Genomic DNA, 21,106 nt, shown 5'->3' on the forward strand with positions numbered 1-21,106 from the left:
TCCAGCACTCGCTCTCTTGTTGGCCTTTCTTGCCACAATACCAGCATTCCGTCTCGGATTTATATTGCCGGTTTCCGACGTCGCCTTGACTCCCCTTGCTTGTCGAGGGTGTGGAACTGTTGTCGCCACTATTGCGTGCCGACCCACCTCGTCCTCCACGCCCACTCGTGTGGTTTTCTTCGACCATCAACATCGATTGCAAGTCGAAGAAGGAAGGTGCCTTCTCCCGGGTGCAAATCGTTGTCCGGTTTGGCCCGTACCGATGTGCTAGACCACCGAGGCAGATGTGGACCATCTCGTCTTCGTCCACCATCACATTGATGGACCCCAGTGCGTCGCAGATCTCCTTGATCTTGGTGGTGTAGTCCGCAACCGACATGTCCCTCTACTGGATGTTGTTGAGCTCTTGCTGGAGCTATAACTTACGGGTTGTGGTACTAGTGGTGAAAATCTTTTTGAGATTTTGCCAAACCTCCTTTGGTGACTTTGTGTCTCTGATGTAGCCTAACATCTGGTCATGACACAAGATGAGAGGCAGTATAACACCCTGCTCGCTCCTTGCTCCCATGTTAGGAAGTCCTTGTGTGCCGACTCCAACGCTACTTCATTCTCTCCTTCAACATAACTCCAATACCCATGTCCTAGCAAGTACTAGTGCATCATGTACGACCAAGATGCATAGTTGTTCCTCTTGAGCTTCTCAGTCGGAATCGAGCTTGCCATCCCTCTGTCCATTTCTTTTCTTTTCAGTGAGTTCTTACTAGAAGTTAGGTTTCATCTATGGAGATCGCTTGTCGGCAGCTGAGGTTCTCAACCCTCGCGCTCTGATACCATGTACAGAATTGTATGAGGAAGCTTGTAGTCGAAATATACACAGGTTTAATGGAAAGCTTAAATCACACATAGAGAGTACGTGGGAGAGACAGAGAGAGCAGAACACAACTCGATTTTCAAATTACTCAAAGAGTCTGTGTTCATACAATGTGCTCAATGAGCACTTTTATACAAGTCCATAAAGGACTGACAAGTACTTCAATGGTTGTAATGAGCTACTAACACTAACTCCTAGGATAACCACCTCGTAGTCTAGGAGTGTAGACCTCCAATGGCCTATCGGTTCACACGTGGGTCTGGCCCTCCAGATCTGGCTCCCTTCTCCGGACATCGATCCGGCTCTGGCTTATTTAGCCGATCCAAATCACGTTGAGCTTGTCCACTCAACAAGAAGGGGTATGGTGGGGGTATGGGATACCAACATATCAACGCGGACCATACAATGTTTTTCCGACAACACAAGAAGCATAATGCATTACTTGTTGTGATGTGGATGATATAATTATCCCGGGTGACGATGAAGGAGAGATTGCCCAACTAAAGGTGCAACTGGGTAAAGAGTTTAAGGTGAAGGATCTAGGCTTGCTACGATATTTTATTGGAATTGAGGGGTATCTCGTGGGGGCAAAAAGAGTTGTCCTATCTCAGCGAAAATATGTATTAGATATTATCACAGAAACTGGAATGTTGGGTTGTAGGTCCGTATTAGATATTATCACAATCTTCTGGGGCGAGAATCGCTGGTGGGCGAATGTTGGAAGACATCGCATGATCGATCGGTGCTCTGAAGAGAGTGACAATTGCGTGAATTCGATCGGATCGGATCATAACAACGCTCCAAAGAGATGGACAATCGCGTGAATTCGATCGGATTGGATTGGATCAAAACAACGCTCCAAAGAGATGGACAATTGCGTGAGTTGATCGGATCGGATCGGATCGGATCGATGCGTTCTGAAGAGACCAGAGCCGAGGCCGAGACCGGCCACAAAAATCACACCAAAGAAAGAAAGAAAGAAAGAAAGAAAGAAAGAGGAGGAGGAGTACCCTAAACCAACAAGTTACAAAGACTCTCTGCTTCTGCTTCTGCTTCTGTTTCTGTTTCTCCTCTGTATAAAGAAACACCATAGCTCAGGCAGGAGGAGCAGGGTAGGGCCAACAGCAGAGAGTGGGAAAAGGAAAAGGGCTTCTTCTTCTTCTTCTTCTTCTTCAGTGTCCTCTGTATCAGTCTCCTCAGCTCCCAGCAGAGAAAGAGGAAGGAGGGGAAGGAAGAAAAACAGACAGAGAGACAGAGAGGATGAGTAAGAGCTTAGGCATTCCTGTGAAGCTCCTTCACGAATCGGAGGGGCACATCGTGACGGTGGAGCTGAAGAGCGGGGAGCTGTACAGAGGCTCCCTCATCGAGTGCGAAGACAACTGGAACTGTCAGCTCGAGAACATCACCTACACCGCCAAGGTAAACAACCTCTTTCTCTCTCCTTCAATCAAACCTTTGATTTCCTTCTTCTCTCCTTCAATCCTTTTAACTGTCTTCAACTGTTTCCTGTTTCCGCTTTCTTGATTTACTGCTCTGACTGTTTTTCTTCTTCTTCTTCTTCTTTTCCTTCGAGAACCCCAAACCCTAAACCCTAAACCTCGCCCCCTTTTAGCAAAACGCAAGGGCGGGAAGAACTGTTTCATCACGTATATTCTGACATGCGTGCTTTGAATCTGCTTGATATGCTTGTCCTCGTATTGCCTACTGTTTCTCGCTCTTAAAACCTGCCCTGTTTTCTCCATAGAAGCTTTGCTTTTGTTTGTAAACCCTATTATGATTGCTTTTGTTTCCCGAAGTTTGTACTCTATTATGATTGCTTTGCTCGTTTTGTGTTATATCTGACTCAAAATCTGAGCGTTTCAATTCTTGTGCGTGGTGGGTTCATGAGGCACTAACTGTTTTTCCTCTGTAAACGAAGCTTTGTTTTTGTTCTTAAACCCTAATGTTTTTACGGAAGGACAGAAAGTTTTCATCTTTCTGATTAAATACTTAACCCTTTCCATAAATACACAATCTTTGGTTTCCTTCATGAATCTGCCTGCTCTAAAAAAAGCCGAAACTATTTCTCTGTAAAACCTTTGTTTTTTTCCTAAACCCCGACTATCCTCTGCTACAATCAATCCGTGTCTCCTTCTCTATTGAATGGCAGTTTTGTAAAACCCTCTGAAGCTAATGGAAGGTTTGGTTCTGTTCTTAAACCCTAACTGTTTTTCGCACTGACGAAAGTTTTTATCTGGAGTTCTGAATGAATTCTGCAATTGTATGTGGTTCTTTTCCTGCTAGATGTCAAGCATTTCGGTTTCACATCTCCTCCAAAGATTTAAATGGAAGAATCTCTTCCTAAATCCCTAATTGTTTTGTGAAATGACAAATTGTTCTGTTTTTCCTTGCTCTAACCTAAAGTGTTATGTAAAATGTCTTCACTAGTTGTCCATGAAAAGTTTGTTTTCGTTCTGAAGCCATTGCCACTATTGAGAAATTTCAAAAAACTAGTTTTTCTCACCTGTCCGCCTGAAGTTAGTGCTTAGATTCGGTTGCCCTTTGTGTGTAATATACATCTTCCTGAAGCTCGTTTGAGTGGAGTGTCTATGCCAAGTAGATGTTGCTCTTGGTTGTGTCATCTGGTAATCGCCCACTTCCTGTAGTCAGCACAATGTATTTAGTATTATTTTGAAAATAAGACTTATATATCTGCCTAAACACCATTTTTTGAACAGCTTCCTTTGTTAATTAGCAGTTTCTATGTGAGCATGGATTTTGGAAGTTGCTTGTAGTTCCAAGTAGACTACTACCCATATAAACGGCTTTATACCTATAATATGTCATATATCTGCCTGAAGTTCATACTTGATTCTTGTTACCATTTCAAGTGGATCCATATCTTCATGTATTCTATTAAGTTAATCAAATGCTCTTAGTTTGTACACATATCTGTTATGATGCCAATGTCATGGGCTGTGTATATGGAAAACACCTATTTGACGTTAAAAATACATTTGTTTTACTGTAGGAAGGGAGGGTATCTCAACTCGAACATGTCTTCATTCGAGGAAGCAAAGTCAGGTATATGAATTGTAACCATCATCTGCATGATTCTGCTGTGTTTGAAATGCTGCTTAATAAAGTACAGGTATATTTGCCAAAGATTATCCAGTGACATCTGTTTTCAAATCCACAACAACCATTTGTTTGAATGTTATTCGTCCTCGTCGAATCACAATAAGGTAGTATAAAACAGAATTTCTCTGTGCACATGTGTGTAGTGTATCCGGCTATTCATCAATCTTTAATATGAAAATTACCATACCACCCCTAAGATTTGATGATATAGAGAAGTTTGCCTTGTAGTATCTAGAAACATCAGATTAGAGAAAAAGGGATATATATATATATATATATATATTCTTGCAAGGTATACTTAGCTTTTTCCTATTTGTAAAATGACATGTTCATCCTATTTGCAAAATGATGCGTTTGCTCTCAATCGCTGTTCTAGTTCTCCGCTGATTCATTCATGTTCCCCGTGACTTGTTTACAAATAGAATTGCTGATTTTTATACGTGGACTGTTTGGTTTCTGAATAGTTGTCGGCAATGTCTCGGCTCAAGCCTGAACTGAGCTGTTAAACTGTTTGTTAAACGGTTTGGTGGTTGAGCTCGGTTCAGGCTTGAGATTCCTTCCTTAAGTGGTTTGAGCTCGGTTTGGCGAGGCTCAAGCCGAACCAAGCCGTTTTAGGGATTGTTTAAGGCTTAATTGGTTTGGTTTGGACAAGGCCAACCCGGTTAAGCCGAAACTGAACCGTTGACAATTTCTATGGTTTCAGAAGACAGTTCCACATTCTACTTTAAATGCACAAAAACAAGGTATAATTTACCTATATGGGAAGTCTAGAGATCAAGTAACTAAAGCCAAGCTGTGGACTATATCTGTGATCTTATTTCACTTATCCTGGAATTTTTATGGTTTTGTAGGTTCATGGTTATCCCTGATATGCTAAAGAATGCTCCGATGTTTAAACGTCTGGACGCTAAAATCAAGGTGTATATTCCCTCTTTCTGTTTCTCAATGGTGTATAAATTGGTTTTGTATATTCTTTGATGTATCTTGACGGAGAATATTTTTGGTTTACATAGGGTAAAGGCTCAGGTGGTGTTGGAGTTGGCCGTGGACGGGTTGCTGCTCTTCGAGCAAAGGTATCTACATATATACATGTAGTTGCAAGTGATGAGAAATATTATTTAAATGATGTATGGAATGATGAGAGTATGCTGTGCTGTTGTGTTTTCAGGCACGTGCTCCTGGAACGGCTGCACCACCAGGAAGAGGTGCTGCACCAGTGAGAAGATAGGCATATCTCGTTAGCAAAATTTCAGTCAAACATGAGTGAGTGAAGGGGTAATGGGTGTTGGCAACCTATGTTTTAAAAGATATGGCATGAATATTTACTGTTTGATTTCCGAATAGCACAGAATGTTTTCATGTAATCTAAGGTTTTGTCCATTCAGTAACCACCCTTATTGAGGCTTGATGGTTTTTATGAATTGCTATTGGATAGTCTCTCATATTCATTGACCCTCCAGGTTTCATGATATGAACAATGAAAACTCATGAAACTCTTCGATGAAGAATGTGTTTTTCATACAAAACTGTGGCTTTCCCTAAACCCATAAGCGTATGAAATTGATAACTGTGGTGGTAGTTTGAAGAGCAGTCTATATATAAATTTGAGGTATATATATATGCAGTACTTGTGTGTGCATGTGCCTTGCATTCTAGTATGTGCCTTGGTACCCGTAGGCTCTGGATTAGATGGATCCAAATTACAAAGGAGAGTATTATCTAGAAGAAAATGGAGTGTTTTTTATTTAATGGGGATGCAAGAAGAAATAGGGAGCAAGTGCATGTTGTGAAGGATAGTGTTATCGCTGTTATTGTATGGTTTGAACTTTGAAGTTGCTCGTGTCATGAATACCCAACAAACTTAGAAGCTAATGAAGTAATTGAAATAGAGTGGTATGAGTTGGAACTTGGAACCTATTAAAATTATTGGAGGGCAAGTTAAATCATTTAAATGAAATGCTCTTTCAAAGAGTTGTAATAATGTGCCCTGACTTCCAATGCCCTGCAGAGATTGGTTTTTCTTTTGCTTTCCACACCCTATTGTACATATGTGGATGGTCAGAATGGCACTAACCCCCCATGCCACAACTTCGGTAAAAGGTTTTTGATCACAACATAAAACCTATTCTCTTGTCAGCTGACATGACCAAAGTTTCAAACTGGGAAAGGACACAAATTGAATCTAAGAGGAAAAGATTCTTCATCTACTAGGCTAGTAAGCTCATTTGTGCATGTTAAATGTACGTGCATGTCCATGGATCCTTTGCTCAATTAACCCAACTTTGGGTTCTAATTGATTAAATTGTGGCTGAATTAGTCGCAACCCAATAATAATGCTAGCAACAACACTTTTTCAACAAAGTGAACCTTATATGATTATCTCAATTCTACCCTACAAGCTTAGATTACAACAAAGAACCTCTTTTGAATGAGATGCTGCAAGTATTGTTTCTTGGACCTTCTTGAATAATGGTTCCACATTGACACAGATGTACACAGCATTATCATGCTCACAACATGATGGGCCACTAAGGAGTTTCCTTTCACTAGCCACAAACTACTCCTTTCATACCCTTTGCCAAGTTGCTTTTCTAAACACTTGATGGACAATTGAGTCCTAAGATGGGGGGATTCCACTTAATTGTGTAGGGTTTCCAGTGGAATTTATAATTTTGAGGATGTACAAACAAGGCAACGTGGCAAATATAGAAATTTGCATGCACTAATTCCCGTTGTCTTTTAAAAAATGTAGTTATTTGAATGCACATTCAAAGTGTGATTTAATTCAGGTTTGTGGTAGTAGATAAAAATGCTAGTTATTGATAGTGTGGGGGTCTCATACAAAAGGTAAATCATGCTCATGTTGTGTGTTATCTTGCTCTCATGAAGTTTTGCATTAATCAACTACAACAATATGAAAATGGGTGTGGTGTCTTCATAATCACCTAAGTTCATGAGTATGTTACATGTAAACTATATATTTTAAACCATTGCTTTTGTAACAATTTGCTTAGTTTTGTCCAAATTTGGAAACCTACTTAGTTTTAAAAAAATAAAGAATGTTGTTTGTAGGTTGTTGTGTTTGCATTATTAGATGCAACATGGGTGGGTAACTTGGAGGTGTTTCTAATGGGCATAGCAAGGTGGGGTGTAAGCCTCAACAACAGATTGGGTTGTTACTATCTCATTTACTTGCCTGCAAGCTGCTACCAATGGTGATTTCGTAAAGGAGAGGTAGAAGACTTGCCTACATAAGTAGGCAAATGCAAGTGTTATAAAAATGGGTGGCAACAATAATGGCCCATATATGAATTTCTTCACGCCGAAATAGCCGAGCATTGTAAGTTGCGATAAAAATAAGGCGGCCAAAATTCTCGAGTGTATATGTGGCCACATCCTACCTCCACTTTCATACCTCGGCACCACTACATTCAATGCCTACTCAAAGTCACATTCAAAAAAACATAGGTTAAACGTAGTCATTTATATGATGAATGCAACTTCTTTTCTGTCATTCAAATCATTTGAAAGTATTCAAATAAAAAACCATGTGTTTTCTCCCAAACATGTTAGTGAATAATAGGTGCCAAATAGGTTTTCTATTTATGTATCTCTTAACTAGTGGCCAAAAGACTCTCATAAATTTATTGCTGACAAGTTGTAGCCTAGAAATTTATCTAGTAATTATTTTTGCATGCATGGAAAAGTATGTTTGCGTACTTGATGTTTCATGAGAAGCAATCCGAGGCCAAAGTAGATCACTGCGAAAGGAAGGATTGCAGGTGCAATGACGGAGTAACATATTGTGATTGTTAGAATGAGCATATCTGCAGGTATGCATGTAGCATAACGGAACGGTGGAGGATACCATGCCTCTTGAACTTCTTCATCTGTCTCGCAAAAGAACCTCTTCTTTAGGTTGTAAATAATGAGTGGAACAAGTCGTGTGAGTGTCAATCCATACCCCACAAAGAACCTGGTAACAACACAATTGAGCAACAATTAAGGTGGCAACTATACAATCCCAAGACACAAAGGAGATAGACATGATAAGAGCCTTTACTTCTTCCTTCATTGAGAGCAAGAATAACTTCAAGGTAGGCTATATTGCTCGACTATCTAGCTCGAGTAACACACAAAAGATTGTCTTAAATTAGGATGCGAGGTGTGAGATTTGGGATCCATGAAGTGTGAGTTGTGTTCTTGATCTAGAGATTAAGAGTTAATCCACCCTAGAAAGCAACAAGCAAAAACAAAACAACCAATACCATAGGTCTAGTTGACGATGATATATTAACGTGGCTGATAAAAGTACATAGTTTATGGGACCTAGAAAAGCATTGCATCATAGTCATATGGGGAGAGATATAAGAGGGTTTGAGTTTTTACCCATCCTTCTTGATATGAAGGGAGTGGTGCCTTGGACTCACATATCATTAGTGCTCTTATAACTTGAGTATTGCAAATAGTAGCTATTGGTGCCTATCTTATATCATCGATGAATGTATGCAAGTGTGTGGGCTACTACTACCTCTTCGGCTCTAGATGCTCAATCATGGTTTGAATGAACATCTATAGAATCAATTCGCCTCTCGATTGGACCAAGATGGGTGCCAATCGAGATTGTAACCTTGCAATACGACACGACAACATGTGAAGGAAAGCAGAAACTTCATTTAGGTCAATAACTAAAGAGAGATGGTTAGGCAAGGTGCTCTCGACTATATCAAAACACGAGGTTGTGTGTTAACTGTTATTACATACTTACTTACCGGGAGCGTGATACCATGATTACATACTTAACTTATGACGTGACGGACCGACGTCTATGCCAATACATACTATCGAAACATGAGACTTACAGATCGGAGCGTGATATCGACGGTGATTACACACTACGTGACTTACTTTACTGATCGGAGCGTGATACCGATGCGATTATATACTTACTTGCAAGTAACTACGATACTACGAGATGAATGAGGGAAGAGTGGAGCGTGCTTATTTACTTTTAACTTAAAAAGATTACCGGAGGGCGACGAACGAGATGAAGAAGGTGGCTTGCTTGGGGAGGGATTGGCCGAGGAGGGAGACGACGGACTTGGGGCGGTCGAGGATGCCGTTGAGGGAACTGAAGAGGGTGCCCGCGAGGCTGACCCCGAGGAAGACATTGAAGACGTTGAAATAGAAGTATTTCCCGGCGGCCGCACGATCCACGTGGCTGCGGGCCGGGATACCCTCCGCCCACGACAGCTTCTTCAGCAGCGCGGGCAACAGCATGAGGAAGACGGCCAGCACGATCTGCGGCAGGAAGGCCTGTAAGAGAGCGCTCACCACCGCCTGCTCCTCCACCAGCGGCCTCAGGAAGGGCAGCCTCTTCTGCAGATTCTCCAGGGAGATGATGGAGGAGATGAAGGCGATGGGGATCATGTAGAAGAGTATGGTGATGGCCACCATGCCCGCCACGCCCAGGCGACGCAGCAGGCGCTGCGACGATGGGAGGGCCAGGTTCTCCCACACCATGTCCCGCGCCTCTGGGGCGCCGCTGCTCTGCCAGGCGTTGCCGTACTCGCTGTGCATCACCTGCGACGCCATGGTGGCGGCGGCCCGGCTGTTGAACACGGCGATGGCGGCGATGGCGGCGGAAGCAGGATCCTGCTGGAGGAGGAGATTAGGGTTTCGGAGCTTGGACGACAGGTCTCGGATCTGTGCGTTGAAGTAGTGGATGGAATCCACCCGCCGCCCCCCTACCAGCGGCGCAAGGACGCCCACGCCACCAGCTTTGTGGGTGGGCCGGATCCTCCCGCCCGCGGCCGCGTACGCTGCCTCCGCGTGGGCGAGCTTCCTTTCACACCGCTTCAGCTTACGGTACGTCTCCAATTCCTGTTTCAAACCACTTTGTTTCTCCAATTTTAATCTCTCCATCGTGTATATAATTATCAATCCATCGATCGAATGTGTCTGTCGTGCCGGATCACGTGAACGAAAACTTGTGATTCTAATGTTTTCGGTTGGGAACACACCTTTTATCTTATCTAGTGGGGGGTAATTATTCATTCTAATGTGTTTTATGAGATAGATTCGGTTCTAAGTTTATGGTACGTCATACCAATTCTTGTTTCCAAGCAACAATTTCTTTCTCTTGACTAATCCCTCAATCGTGTCTCGTGGACCCAATTTTGTGATTCTAATGTTTTTGGTTGGAACACAATTATCTATCTAGACAGGTATTCAATTCATGTTTTTATGTGAAGAGAGAGACATAGAGAGAGAGAGAGAGAGAGAGAGAGAGAGAGAGAGAGAGAGAGAGAGAGAAGAGAGAGAGAGGGATTTAGGGACCTTGGCTATACTTGACGTGATGATGACGGAGCTCACATATGTATTGGGATGTAATCGAGCAAGGTATGAGTCGACCGTCTCATTCAAGCTCATTGATTTCATGATCGGAATGTCTCGGAACAGTACTGCATATTGCTCGGGCTTGGCTATATCCAAGGATTTAACTAGCAGCCTCAGACCAACCACATGCTTGTATGCACTCCAAAGCACGTACAAGGTGGCAAATGTCAACCAGTAAGCCCCGAACGCAAACACCCACAGTCGGTTGCTACCATCCTATAAGAACCCATGTTTTACTTATCATTGTGCACCCTTAATCAAATGATGTAAAAAACACCTATAGTGAGTGATCAGTAAGTCATCAATTTTCTCTGAATCTCCCTTCGTTATCATACTAAGTTCTAATCACATCAATCAAATCATGTGCAATTTGTTTTAACATACTTGCACGTTGCCCATCCCAAGCTTGTCGAAATTGGTGAAGGAAAATATAGCGCTTTTCTGGCGCTCAAAGTCTCCCCCCGTAGCACTAACGGGTATTAACACCACCACGGACACAATTGATGTATACAAGCAAATCCGTAATGCTGCATATTAGTAAACCATAATTCAGTCCCAATCTATTTATCAATTAATGAGGAATTACAATTAACGTGGAAATTAACCTTGTCTTTCTAGGTAATCTCGTAATGTATAGAAAGGTTTCAGACCCAAGTGTAAAATAGTTAAAGAGATTCATTATTTGATTAGGCTTATGGCGTTCGAAGTTTCATGTCACAAAATCTAGTTCCTTCACCCTATCAACATTGCCTTAATGCTATGATTTTGTTCTTTGTATTATTCTAGAAAAAAACAACAAAGTTGATATTGTAAACTCATGTTTAGGAGAAAACAAGTAGTTAACATTCACCATCATGAACTCAAACGAAATTGACGACTAATTTTTAAGAATCAAGAGGAGAAGAATAGGTTACTCGAGTTTCAAAAGCCCACAACCTTAATGTTGCAATGCCATCGGATCGATATAACATTTGAGTCCATCAAGTTCCTTTCAAAAAGGTAGCCTAGTGAATCTAAACTACCACTTATACGCGAAGGGATTTCTATTTTATTTTATTTTTGTGGTTTAATACTACATATAAGGATCCATACCTTTTCATCCATATGCTTGTGGGGTGGCGACTAGTTTAAGTAGATACATACCATAATGGCCTACCATATGACCTATTCTAGAGCCAAGGGGCAAAAGTGATGACATTCGGATATCTAATATAATGACTCCAAAGGTTCCCCAATGGAAGCTCGTTCAAGAAGTCAAATATTGTTCATACTTACCGGAGCTATGGAAGATCATGTAGATTGTCGCATCAAGGCCTGCATTTTCCAAGATTTGATCCTCAGTTGCTACGAAAGCCTCATAAATCCACGAAAAACAACTCCTCGATGTATCACGCCACGGTGGAACCACCAAGCGTTGCCTAAACGTTATGTTACGGGTATCAAAACGGCTAGAATTAACATCCGATTGTAGACGCGTTGTAGCATTTCTAATATTAGCTTGATTGTGGGCGATGATTTTTGCGGGGTAATAAATGACCGCATTTCGAGGATTGCGAGATAAAACGAGGGAATAGAGAAGGACAAGGAAAGCAAAGATGAGGAAAGACACGATCAAAGATGTCAGAAAGCTCGAGGTCTCCATTATGTTATAGTGGTGAACGATAGAATGGTTGTACCAAAATAAGGAGCGATTCACACTTTAGTTAAGCATGAAGCAATAGTTATGAATCAAGCTAATCCATTGGTTAATTGAGAATGGTTATTAAGTAGTAGGGCAGTAGCTAAATATTATTGGCAAGGTGGTTGCAAGGTGTTTGGGTCTTTGATTGATTATATTCTATGTGTGTGAGGGATGATGTTATGGATATCAATGCACTATTCTTTAGCACTACTACCTGCGAGAAAATGAAATTTGAAGAGATGCTCTTGGTATTGCTTCATCGGAGCAACTTAGGCTTGATAATATCCAATGCTTTGATTTGAAGCTAATGTAAATACTTTTAAGTGAAAGTGGGAAAATCATAAATTTGTGTCATTCTTAGACAAAAGGGCCTCCTAAGGCCATGTGTGTGTACAGTGTGTGTGTATTCATGTCCATCCCTCGTACCCTCCTAATCATTATATTCTATACCCAAACAATTATGTGACTTTATTGACTATTAACGTATGCGTATAATTTTATATAATCCACTAGTTGATTAATCATGTCCAAGTAAAAGTCAGCTAATTATGGAATATATTCCCCCGTGATCCGTGTTAATTAATATTTTTGCGTGGTTTTAAGGGAAATTCCTATCATACCGAAGATAAGTGGACGAATTCGAGGCTCTCGGGCTTCGTTTGCCGAGAGACTATTGAATTCGATTGGAATCATGTGTTTCGAAACGGAATTTAGAGAAAAACCAGCGGTAAATAAAGAAGTAATAATTCCTGGAATTTGTAAAAATGTCCCTCGCTATAATTCCTAGAATTTGTAAAAATGTCCCTTCCCTCTCTCTCTCTCTCTTTCTCTGTGCGCCGCGGCAGGATAGCAGCAGGCAACTACCAGCATGGCTATGGCTATGGCTATGGCGATGGCCAAGCTCTCTCTGTTAAACCTGCAGACAATCTTCTCTGTTTAACCCCCCCCCTCTCTCTTCTTCTTCTTCCCCTTCGTTCGCATCAAGCGTATCTTCTGATTCCTCCCTTACCACCATGGACGAAGCCACTGTATGTTTTTCTTTCCTTTCTAATTCTCCCATCGTAACGCGTTTTTTTTAGGGTTCTTTCTTTCTTTCTTTCCATCCATCTCTCTCTGTATCTCTGTCTCTCTGTCTCTCTGTCCCTCCCCCTCCCTGATATAGGATTCCGATAGAGATGACGCATCTCCTCTGTTTCCTTCCATGTTTGGACTGCACAGGAAATCCATGACCTGCTAGAGCTCGTGAGAGTATACTGCCCTCCTGAGGCCAAGGAAAATGACGACGACGATGGCGACGAGGATGAGTCTGATGAAGATGGAGGAGGAAGAAGAAGAAAAGGAAGAAGCAGCAGTGATAGAAGAAGCAGAAGAAGCGGAAGGGGAAGGCATACTCCCCCAACTTGGAATATGTTCGATTTCTTCTCGGTACGAATATCTATGCTTTTCCTTTTAATTCAGTTTGTCCCTTCCATTTATTGTTATTAGCTCAATTTACTGCATGAAGTTTTCTGCATTTAGCATGCCTTCTCCTCTGAATGCCGTCCGTTCCCCCCCATCTAATTACAATGCCCCTTAGTTGTTTTTACTTTGATTCCGGAACCAAAGGCAGGGATTTGTCCGTATTTAGTGTAATGTTTTCTGTACGAATCCCCTGTTTGCAATTAATGTGCTCGATTCCCTTCCTTTTACCACCCTCAATTTGCAATTTCTGATTCAAATTTAGGCATTAATGGCACCATTTGTATATGCTTGATTCCTGTCCCGTATATGCTATAGAGGCTCAACCTTCCTCTTTTAGAGTCTCCATTGGTCGTTCCTATACCAAACTTCTGTACAGAGAGCAGGGGTTTCTGTTTCTCTAAAAGGTCAAAAGTTCTTTATGAATGCAATGATGAGATTTACACAGAAATTTACTTTTCGCTGAGTATATTGTAATACCCTTGCATTTTTCCTTGTTTTCTATTTTATTGTTACAGAACTTGTTTACGGGCATGATGATGAGATTAGAGGGGATGAGATCTTCCGATCTTCTGTACTTCCACCAATGCTTTCAAAAGGTTTTTTGTTCTCTCTTCTGTTTCAGTCTTATGAAAAGGTCAAAGAGCCCAGTTGATAAAGACTGTCTCTTGCAGTTCAGGGATATAGCGTCGAGCCATTTCTTCACAAGCTCTGAAGAGAAAGGGACACTCGATGAATATCACAGCAAAATATTTCAACGGGAAGCCAAGGTATTTTACATAATACGTAGAGTTTCCATAACCATGGTGGTGGTGGTGGCTATGCCAAGTACATACTTTAGAAAAAGTTTGTCATTTCTGGTTGTAACATTTTGTTGGGTCTTAGAGTGCATAACATATCTTTCACGTATTCATAATTTGTTTCTATTGATTCTTAGTTTAGTTTTTTCTGGTATTACTTGGTCTACACCACAGTTTCATCTATGTTTCTATGTCATTCGCTTCGTGTATATAGGCCAGAAAGGATCTCAGCAGTCTACAACAGCAATTACAAGTTGAAAGAGAGAGACGTGCTAAAGCTTTCTCACAGTATCAAGCTGCAGAGAAGCACTTGCATAGTAAATGTTCCATCGTTTTTGTATTACAAAATAGAGCATGTCAAATGAAGCCTAATTTCTGAAATGCTCTCTTCTGAGTTATATGGGCCTTCTTGAAATTCATTGGTATACAAAGTTTCTTCACCCAGAGAACTGTCCTTCAAAATCGCAATATCATGATTTAATATACAAAAAAGTGCATGCCAAATGAAGCCTAATTTCTGAAATGCTCTCTTTTGAGTTATATGGGCCTTCTTGAAATTCATTGGTATACAAAATTTCTTTACCCACACATTTGAGCACTGTATTAGACTGCTCACGGCTTCAGTACAAGAGTTCTCTAGGCGCTTCTCACGTTTTACTCTTCTATCAGCATCAATAAGAAGTTACTTAGGTATTGTTGCTATGTTTTAAATGATGATCTGTTGTGAATTTGGAAGCTGGTTAGGGTAGCCATCCACATGTTAGAGAGCTCTTCTATTGTGATATGGGTTCTTCTATTGTGTGAAAGGTAAAAATGCTTGTCTGCAGGTGATCATGCTCTGTTTTTGCTGCATGGTCTCGTCATTTCTACTCACTATGTATTCGTATGATCCTTTCCTCTGCTTTGCCCTTCCCTCATCCACTGCTTCATTGTAAATAGACGGGCACTTTTGTCTATTGGGTTTACCTTTCCTAACAGTTGAGAGTCGATCGTAATCAGACAAAGGGTTCTGAAATATGGATTTGACCCACTCAAGCTAATAATTTAATCGCACAAAGAAATCAGTTAAGAGGTACGAAGGATTCCAACATTTCAATTTGATCTTCCAAAAGCTAATAATTCGTCCATGCACAAAACTTGAGAGATGCTACTTCCTAATGGTTTCACCTACATATCAAGAGATTGAAAGTCGAAAAGAATTGAAGACAAATATACACAACCAGCTGTTTCTCGTAGGACCTGGATTACATTGTTTAGAACTTCAACTATCACAACTTAAATTCAAAGAAGCGTGCATCTCCTCTTTGCCGAACACTTTAACGTCTGATGAGAGGTTTCAGTCAGCCATGTACATATAAGACAGATGCAAATGAATACACAAGATTGAGCAAAATGCCCTAATATTAGGAGTAATCCAAAACTTTTAAAATCTGTGGGAGGTTCATCTGAAAACTCATGATCTGCTGGGCCACATAGGCTCACTTGTTTATGATGAAGGTTGACGTTGCCATGCCTAATGCAGATACACAGAGGTCCCTAAAGTAGATATAAAGGGCAGAAAAGGTTATTTTTATATCAGTTTTCAACTTAGAAGGTAAGTCATTGTTCATTCAGTGTAGTATGATCGATTTTCAAAGTTAGTGTTGCCGTGTCACATTGTTTTTTATGAATCTCTTTTTGGTCCCCGCTCAATTTTATACTCACTGATGCGTTTCATGATACTCTATGCACAAACTTGTTTATTACTGATGACATGAATGAGTCTCATCTTGTGATTTTCTATGAATGAGTTACTTATTACAAGGATTGGTTGATCAAAATGTAGTCACAAATGGTGGTGTTGCGAAAGAGATGTTTTGTCTCTAACTAAATTTAAGCATAAATCAGGGTATGTTTGAATGGGATTTTCTATTTTCTCGATGCTAGAATCTCAACTTCTTCATTTTACTTACGCAAATCAACTTTATTCGATTAGCAAGTAGATTTGGTTGTCTTTATCTGCTTCAACTTGTACAAATTCAAATCCATGCCTGCCAGCTTATTTCTTCTTATTATTGTGTCCATCATAGAGGAGGAAGAACTCGTAAAAGAAGAAGCACTGGAGGCAGAGCGTCAACTTGAGTCTGAATTCAATAATTTAGAAGAACATGAATCCAAAAACTACAACGATGAGGTAGTCTGAAATTTCAGTAGTTTGAATGCATGATAATAGTACAGTTGTAGATTATGGTATGGATGTCACCATTTCAAAGCTTTCTTATCGTAAAAAAAATTGGTTGAATGAATTAAATAGCTTTCAATGTTGTTACGTCATTAAAATGAAAGGAATGGATATTAATTTGGATGTACTGATGGTATACTTTTGTTCAGGAGTTGAGTCTTCTTGACAAATGCACAGAGTTAAGGATGCTTGCTCAACAACTTCAGGTACTAATACTACCAGTGTCCAAACTGATGGGTCTTTTGCCTGTCAGGAATCTAAACCTTTTACATGTCAAGTGACATGCTTAAATGCATTTGTCGTTTACAAGAGGCCATCACATGATTTTCTTATGTGGCAAACCTCAGAAAAGACTTACAAAGTTTATTTGGAATTGCATGTGCTATGCACTGCCTTTTTGTTCAGGACAACTACCTTTTCTTTACCTTTATCTATGGATTTCAAGCTCATGTATCACAGATAACATCTGGAATCAAGATACTTTCTGTTTGAGACTCTTTTCTATACCTATAAATACGATAGCATTGACAAAACATTGCTTGCAAAAGTAATGTAGTTGTGTACAAGTCAGATATAGAAGCACAGATAAAGTACAGAATACGTAGCAGCACAACAGATCTAGATTTGATTTAGTAACACTTATAAAATATTGAGCTCTTTTCCTCTTTCCGAATGGTATATGATGACATAAATTTTTTTTTTTGTAGATAGAAAATAGGGAAGCTGAATTATCTCTACGGGATAAAAAGGAACAAAGTGTTGAAGAGGTAACAAATCTGCTGAAGGAATATGCTGACGACATTAAAGCACGTAAAGAAGACTTACAAAAACTGCAAGTAAGGTGAAGCATTTTATTCAAAGAGTAAGGTTCAACTTTGAATTTTAGATTAAACATTGTCTGAAGCATATACATCCTACCTGTGATTTCCTGAAGTATAGGACATCTCTTATGTTTCCCTTACTCAATAGGGGAGAAAGTAAGCCCCTATGTTCTTTCCTTTCACGAGAACAACAAAGTCTGTGTAGATCTCTTGTTGTAGAACAGTGTCCTGCTACCTTGTCCATCTATTCTGCCTTTTTGACCTAATGGCTCTGTAGGTGCTGAGCTCTACTTAAATGAAAGAAACATGTTGGTCTGTCAACAATATACAAAAAGCCTTAATAATACTATATCTTCTTTAACCTCCTGGTTGGGCCAGATGTTAGATCTAGTGTCACTAATGCTATTGATTACTAACATTTTGTGGTGCATCATTGGAGGACTTCCTTATCTAATTTGATGGGAATCAAGGTAGAAAGGGGCACTCTGCAGGTTATGTTAGGATGTGGAAATGCCTTTTTCTGTAGGGTTATATAATATTTTCTTCTGGTAAAGGGGGATACATGTAAAGTCTTATTTGAACATTTTACCTACCCACCCATCTTTGTACCTCTCTAAAATCACAGATCATTGAATGAGAGCATGGTTAGAAATGTGATTGCATAGGAGGATGACGCCCATGATGCTTCTGTCAGAAGTTTGGTAAATTACTCCCTGATAATATCCCAATGATCAATATTGCCATGATTATATTTGAGGATTACCTTAATAAGTTGTTTTGAATAATGTATATTTCATTGTGCATATTATTCCGCCCAACATTTGTGTGTTTAATTTCCAGGAAGATCATGAAAACATTCAAATGAAAATAGACAAATATCAGAATTATTTCAAGGAGAAGGAATTGGAAGTGAGCTTCTGATTAAATCAATGGTATGAATATAAATGCTTACATATTTGAGTTAAAGGCTGATTGGATTCCTTTCCTCAATGTAGAAAGTGAGAAAGAAAGAAGAAGAAAGACTTAACACGATAGCCAAATTGGTATGAAAAGAAATATATGATACCATTACTCTTTAGATTATTTATAATTCAACAAGAAAACTTCATGATTTAAAACTGTGATTGATCTTGTGTGCATTCTCACATTTTGGTAAATTGCTAATGCATAGTCGGGGTCTGGTGGTTCTATATTATCTGGCTCCATTTTATCTTATAATTGTCTAGGAACTTGATTTCCTGTAAGCACTCAAAATATTAGAGAACTCATGGATTGCTTATAATTGGCAGTTTATGTTATCAATAATTCTACAAGTAATTGTAATCTGTTTCTCTTCAGGACAGAGGGTATGATTTTATTTTGTTTTTTATGATTTTATTATTTTGATTATAGGCTCGTCAAAAGAAAAGAAAAGATGCTGTATTTTTCATACAATATGCTTGGAGGCGGTTCCAAAGAAGAAAGGAGGCCAAGATCGCACTAGAGGCTAAGGTAATCTGATCAAATTTTTGAACTATAGAAAAATATGTTGATGGAAGTATGCTGTAGTTTATTGTTCAATAAAGGGGGAGAACAAAAATTTAATTTGCTTCCTTAACTTGCTTACATATATAACATGATCAACTGTTCTAGCATTCAGTTGGATCTTCAATAAATTGCAAGAGCAGTTAAATACATAATTTAAATTCCTGTCTATTAAATGTTTGATCTTTGTAATTTCTATACTAAGTTAGATCTTGAGAATTTGAGGTCTAGGAGTATACTTATATTTCTGAAGCTCTTTGCATATTAAAGAGGATATAGAAAGTGTTGCTTTATCAGAGAAGTATAAAATCTCCCTACATTGTCACTTGAAATGGTTGAAAATTCAGAGTCACATTTACATGAGAAAAATGATAAACATACCAGGGTTATTAGAAAGGAAGAGGTGGTTTTTTGGTTGAATTTTCTGTTCTGCGGCATTTTTTATTACTCATTTCTTAATGTGTATATATTTATTTTCACAAATATTTAGTCCATATGTGGCTTTCTCAGAGGATTTGAAGCTTGGGTCTGATAGGGTACTCGTGCTGAAGACATTGTTCATGCTTTATGTTTTTTGGCTAAGTTGCCCGAGTCTGTTGAGCATTCCATATGACTTGCCACTTGATTTGGTAGGCTATCTGTCTGTGTCGTTGTCTATGGGCAAGAAGAAAACAGTCTTCACAATTCTTTTGAGGGAGAAGATTTAGGCAGTCTTCTCTTGGTGATCAATATGAGAAGAAAACAGTCTTCACAATTCTTTTGAGGGAGAAGATTTAGGCAGTCTTCTCTTGGTGATCAATATGAGCACTCTGTAAGCACCATTAACAATTCTATACATATTTATCAAGGCCTATTGGCAGGTATAAGACATGCATTTAATAATACCTTTAGTATGATGCATGTGACAAAAACTCTTTACTCACATTTTTTGGAATGATCTTCCTCCGCATAGACCTTGGTTGTCACTTCTTTGGTAGGCAGTGACTGGGCAGTGTATGATTCAGATAATGTAGACTCTTGATGTTCATTAATAATGGTAAAGTGTTGTTTTTCCACGGCACCTTGCCTTACACAATATTGATAGTCTGGGCCTTGCATTATACAACCTTGATAGCCTGATCCTCGACCTAACAGCTGACACAATCCACTTCTAACACTTACTGCTCATTAAAGTTGTGGTCTACAGTACACTAATATGTTACTTCCTCTGTTATGTTAGACATTCTCACCAAGAGTTGTGCTTATCCATGAAACAACCCAAGGGTGCAAGCCACTACTTTCAGCTAAAATGTTGGGACTCTGTTCCAGAAGATTTTTGACACGTCTCATTATTATTCTGGAATCTGTTCATAAAATGCTGATAAGTCTAATTCTCGAAGGGGATGATAAAGAATCTTGATGGTACAAGTGGTTCAGACAAATTTCCCTTCAATGTTGGGATTCCAGTAAGCATTCTAGTCGTGATAGATTTTCAAATGTCCAAACTTTTAAGTCAAGGGCTGATTATGACCTTTTTGTGCTGCTTCTAGGTCTCTCATCGCTGTTATAGCTATTGTTGCTTTCCTTCTTTTTTGTTGAGAGAGGAATTTCTCTGCAGGATAAAAACAAGAAAGGAAAGCCGGGGACTAAGCCAAGAACTGAGAAGCCAACCCAGAATGAACCCAAAGATGCTTCCAAAACTAAAGCCACCAAAAATCAAAAGAAGAAAACCTAGCTGTCTACTTGTTGGTCTTTGAATATTATAATGGAGAGAGAACTAAGTGTAACAAGATTGTGATGGGCTAAGCTCCAAGTGGTGCATTTTAACTATAATGGATTGTAATGGGACTAAAACTTACAAGATTGTGATGGACTAAGCTACAAGAGGTACATTTTAATTGCAATGGATCAGGTGGGAATTAGATGGAGGAACATTTAAAGCTCCAATGAACACCTTATATTTTATTGTGAATAATGGACAACGGTGTAGGCATATAAATGGGTGTTAGATATGTGTCTTATAGTTAACACGTTTGATGGGTAAGATTAGTTCAGACTTGACTGCCTCACTATATGCAATTTACCACAATTTATGTTTGCTATTTCTACTTCTTACTCTGACTACAAAACCCTAATAATTCAGGATGAGCCATGGTGCATGGCAAGAAAACACATAGAGCTTTTACATGTGAATGAAATCACTTCCACAATTTACTCATGGTTCCACAATTT

At 39.6% G+C, this 21,106-nt stretch overlaps 2 protein-coding genes across 2 annotated transcripts; both read left to right on the forward strand.

Moving 5' to 3' along the window:
- The first annotated feature begins 1,995 nt into the window (after window positions 1-1,995).
- On the forward strand, window positions 1,996-5,379 carry LOC147855083 (small nuclear ribonucleoprotein SmD3b-like). Its single transcript, XM_087330784.1, has 5 exons — window positions 1,996-2,290; window positions 3,882-3,934; window positions 4,843-4,909; window positions 5,005-5,064; window positions 5,160-5,379. The coding sequence occupies exons 1-5, from the start codon at window positions 2,132-2,134 to the stop codon at window positions 5,217-5,219; spliced, it is 399 nt and encodes a 132-aa protein (XP_087186910.1). The 5' UTR covers window positions 1,996-2,131; the 3' UTR covers window positions 5,220-5,379.
- A 2,429-nt stretch (window positions 5,380-7,808) lies between these two features.
- Window positions 7,809-20,828, forward strand: LOC147855084 (uncharacterized). Its single transcript, XM_087330583.1, has 13 exons — window positions 7,809-7,824; window positions 9,315-9,859; window positions 13,290-13,496; window positions 14,048-14,128; window positions 14,204-14,299; window positions 14,544-14,646; window positions 16,399-16,502; window positions 16,700-16,756; window positions 17,258-17,386; window positions 18,212-18,280; window positions 18,367-18,414; window positions 18,764-18,862; window positions 20,493-20,828. Exons 1-13 carry the CDS (start codon window positions 7,809-7,811, stop codon window positions 20,607-20,609), a joined length of 1,671 nt encoding a protein of 556 aa, XP_087186709.1. The 3' UTR covers window positions 20,610-20,828.
- Window positions 20,829-21,106: the final 278 nt, after the last annotated feature.

This window comes from Azolla caroliniana, unplaced genomic scaffold (genome assembly GCF_043228905.1).
Source record: "Azolla caroliniana isolate FFs.n. ecotype wild unplaced genomic scaffold, voAzoCaro1.0.p SCAF_14, whole genome shotgun sequence".
Classification (NCBI taxonomy): Eukaryota; Viridiplantae; Streptophyta; class Polypodiopsida; order Salviniales; family Salviniaceae; genus Azolla; species Azolla caroliniana.

What these genes read in the sequence shown, in the direction of transcription:
- LOC147855084 (XM_087330583.1), top strand. An exon ending in TATTTCAACGGGAAGCCAAG is followed by an intron (nt 14,300 to 14,543) that starts GTATTTTACATA and finishes TCGTGTATATAG; the next exon opens with GCCAGAAAGGATCTCAGCAG. An exon ending in CCAAAAACTACAACGATGAG is followed by an intron (nt 16,503 to 16,699) that starts GTAGTCTGAAAT and finishes ACTTTTGTTCAG; the next exon opens with GAGTTGAGTCTTCTTGACAA.
- LOC147855083 (XM_087330784.1), top strand. Translation starts at nt 2,132, where the DNA reads ATGAGTAAGAGCTTAGGCATTCCTGTGAAGCTCCTTCACGAATCGGAG. An exon ending in ATTCGAGGAAGCAAAGTCAG is followed by an intron (nt 3,935 to 4,842) that starts GTATATGAATTG and finishes ATGGTTTTGTAG; the next exon opens with GTTCATGGTTATCCCTGATA. An exon ending in GTCTGGACGCTAAAATCAAG is followed by an intron (nt 4,910 to 5,004) that starts GTGTATATTCCC and finishes TGGTTTACATAG; the next exon opens with GGTAAAGGCTCAGGTGGTGT.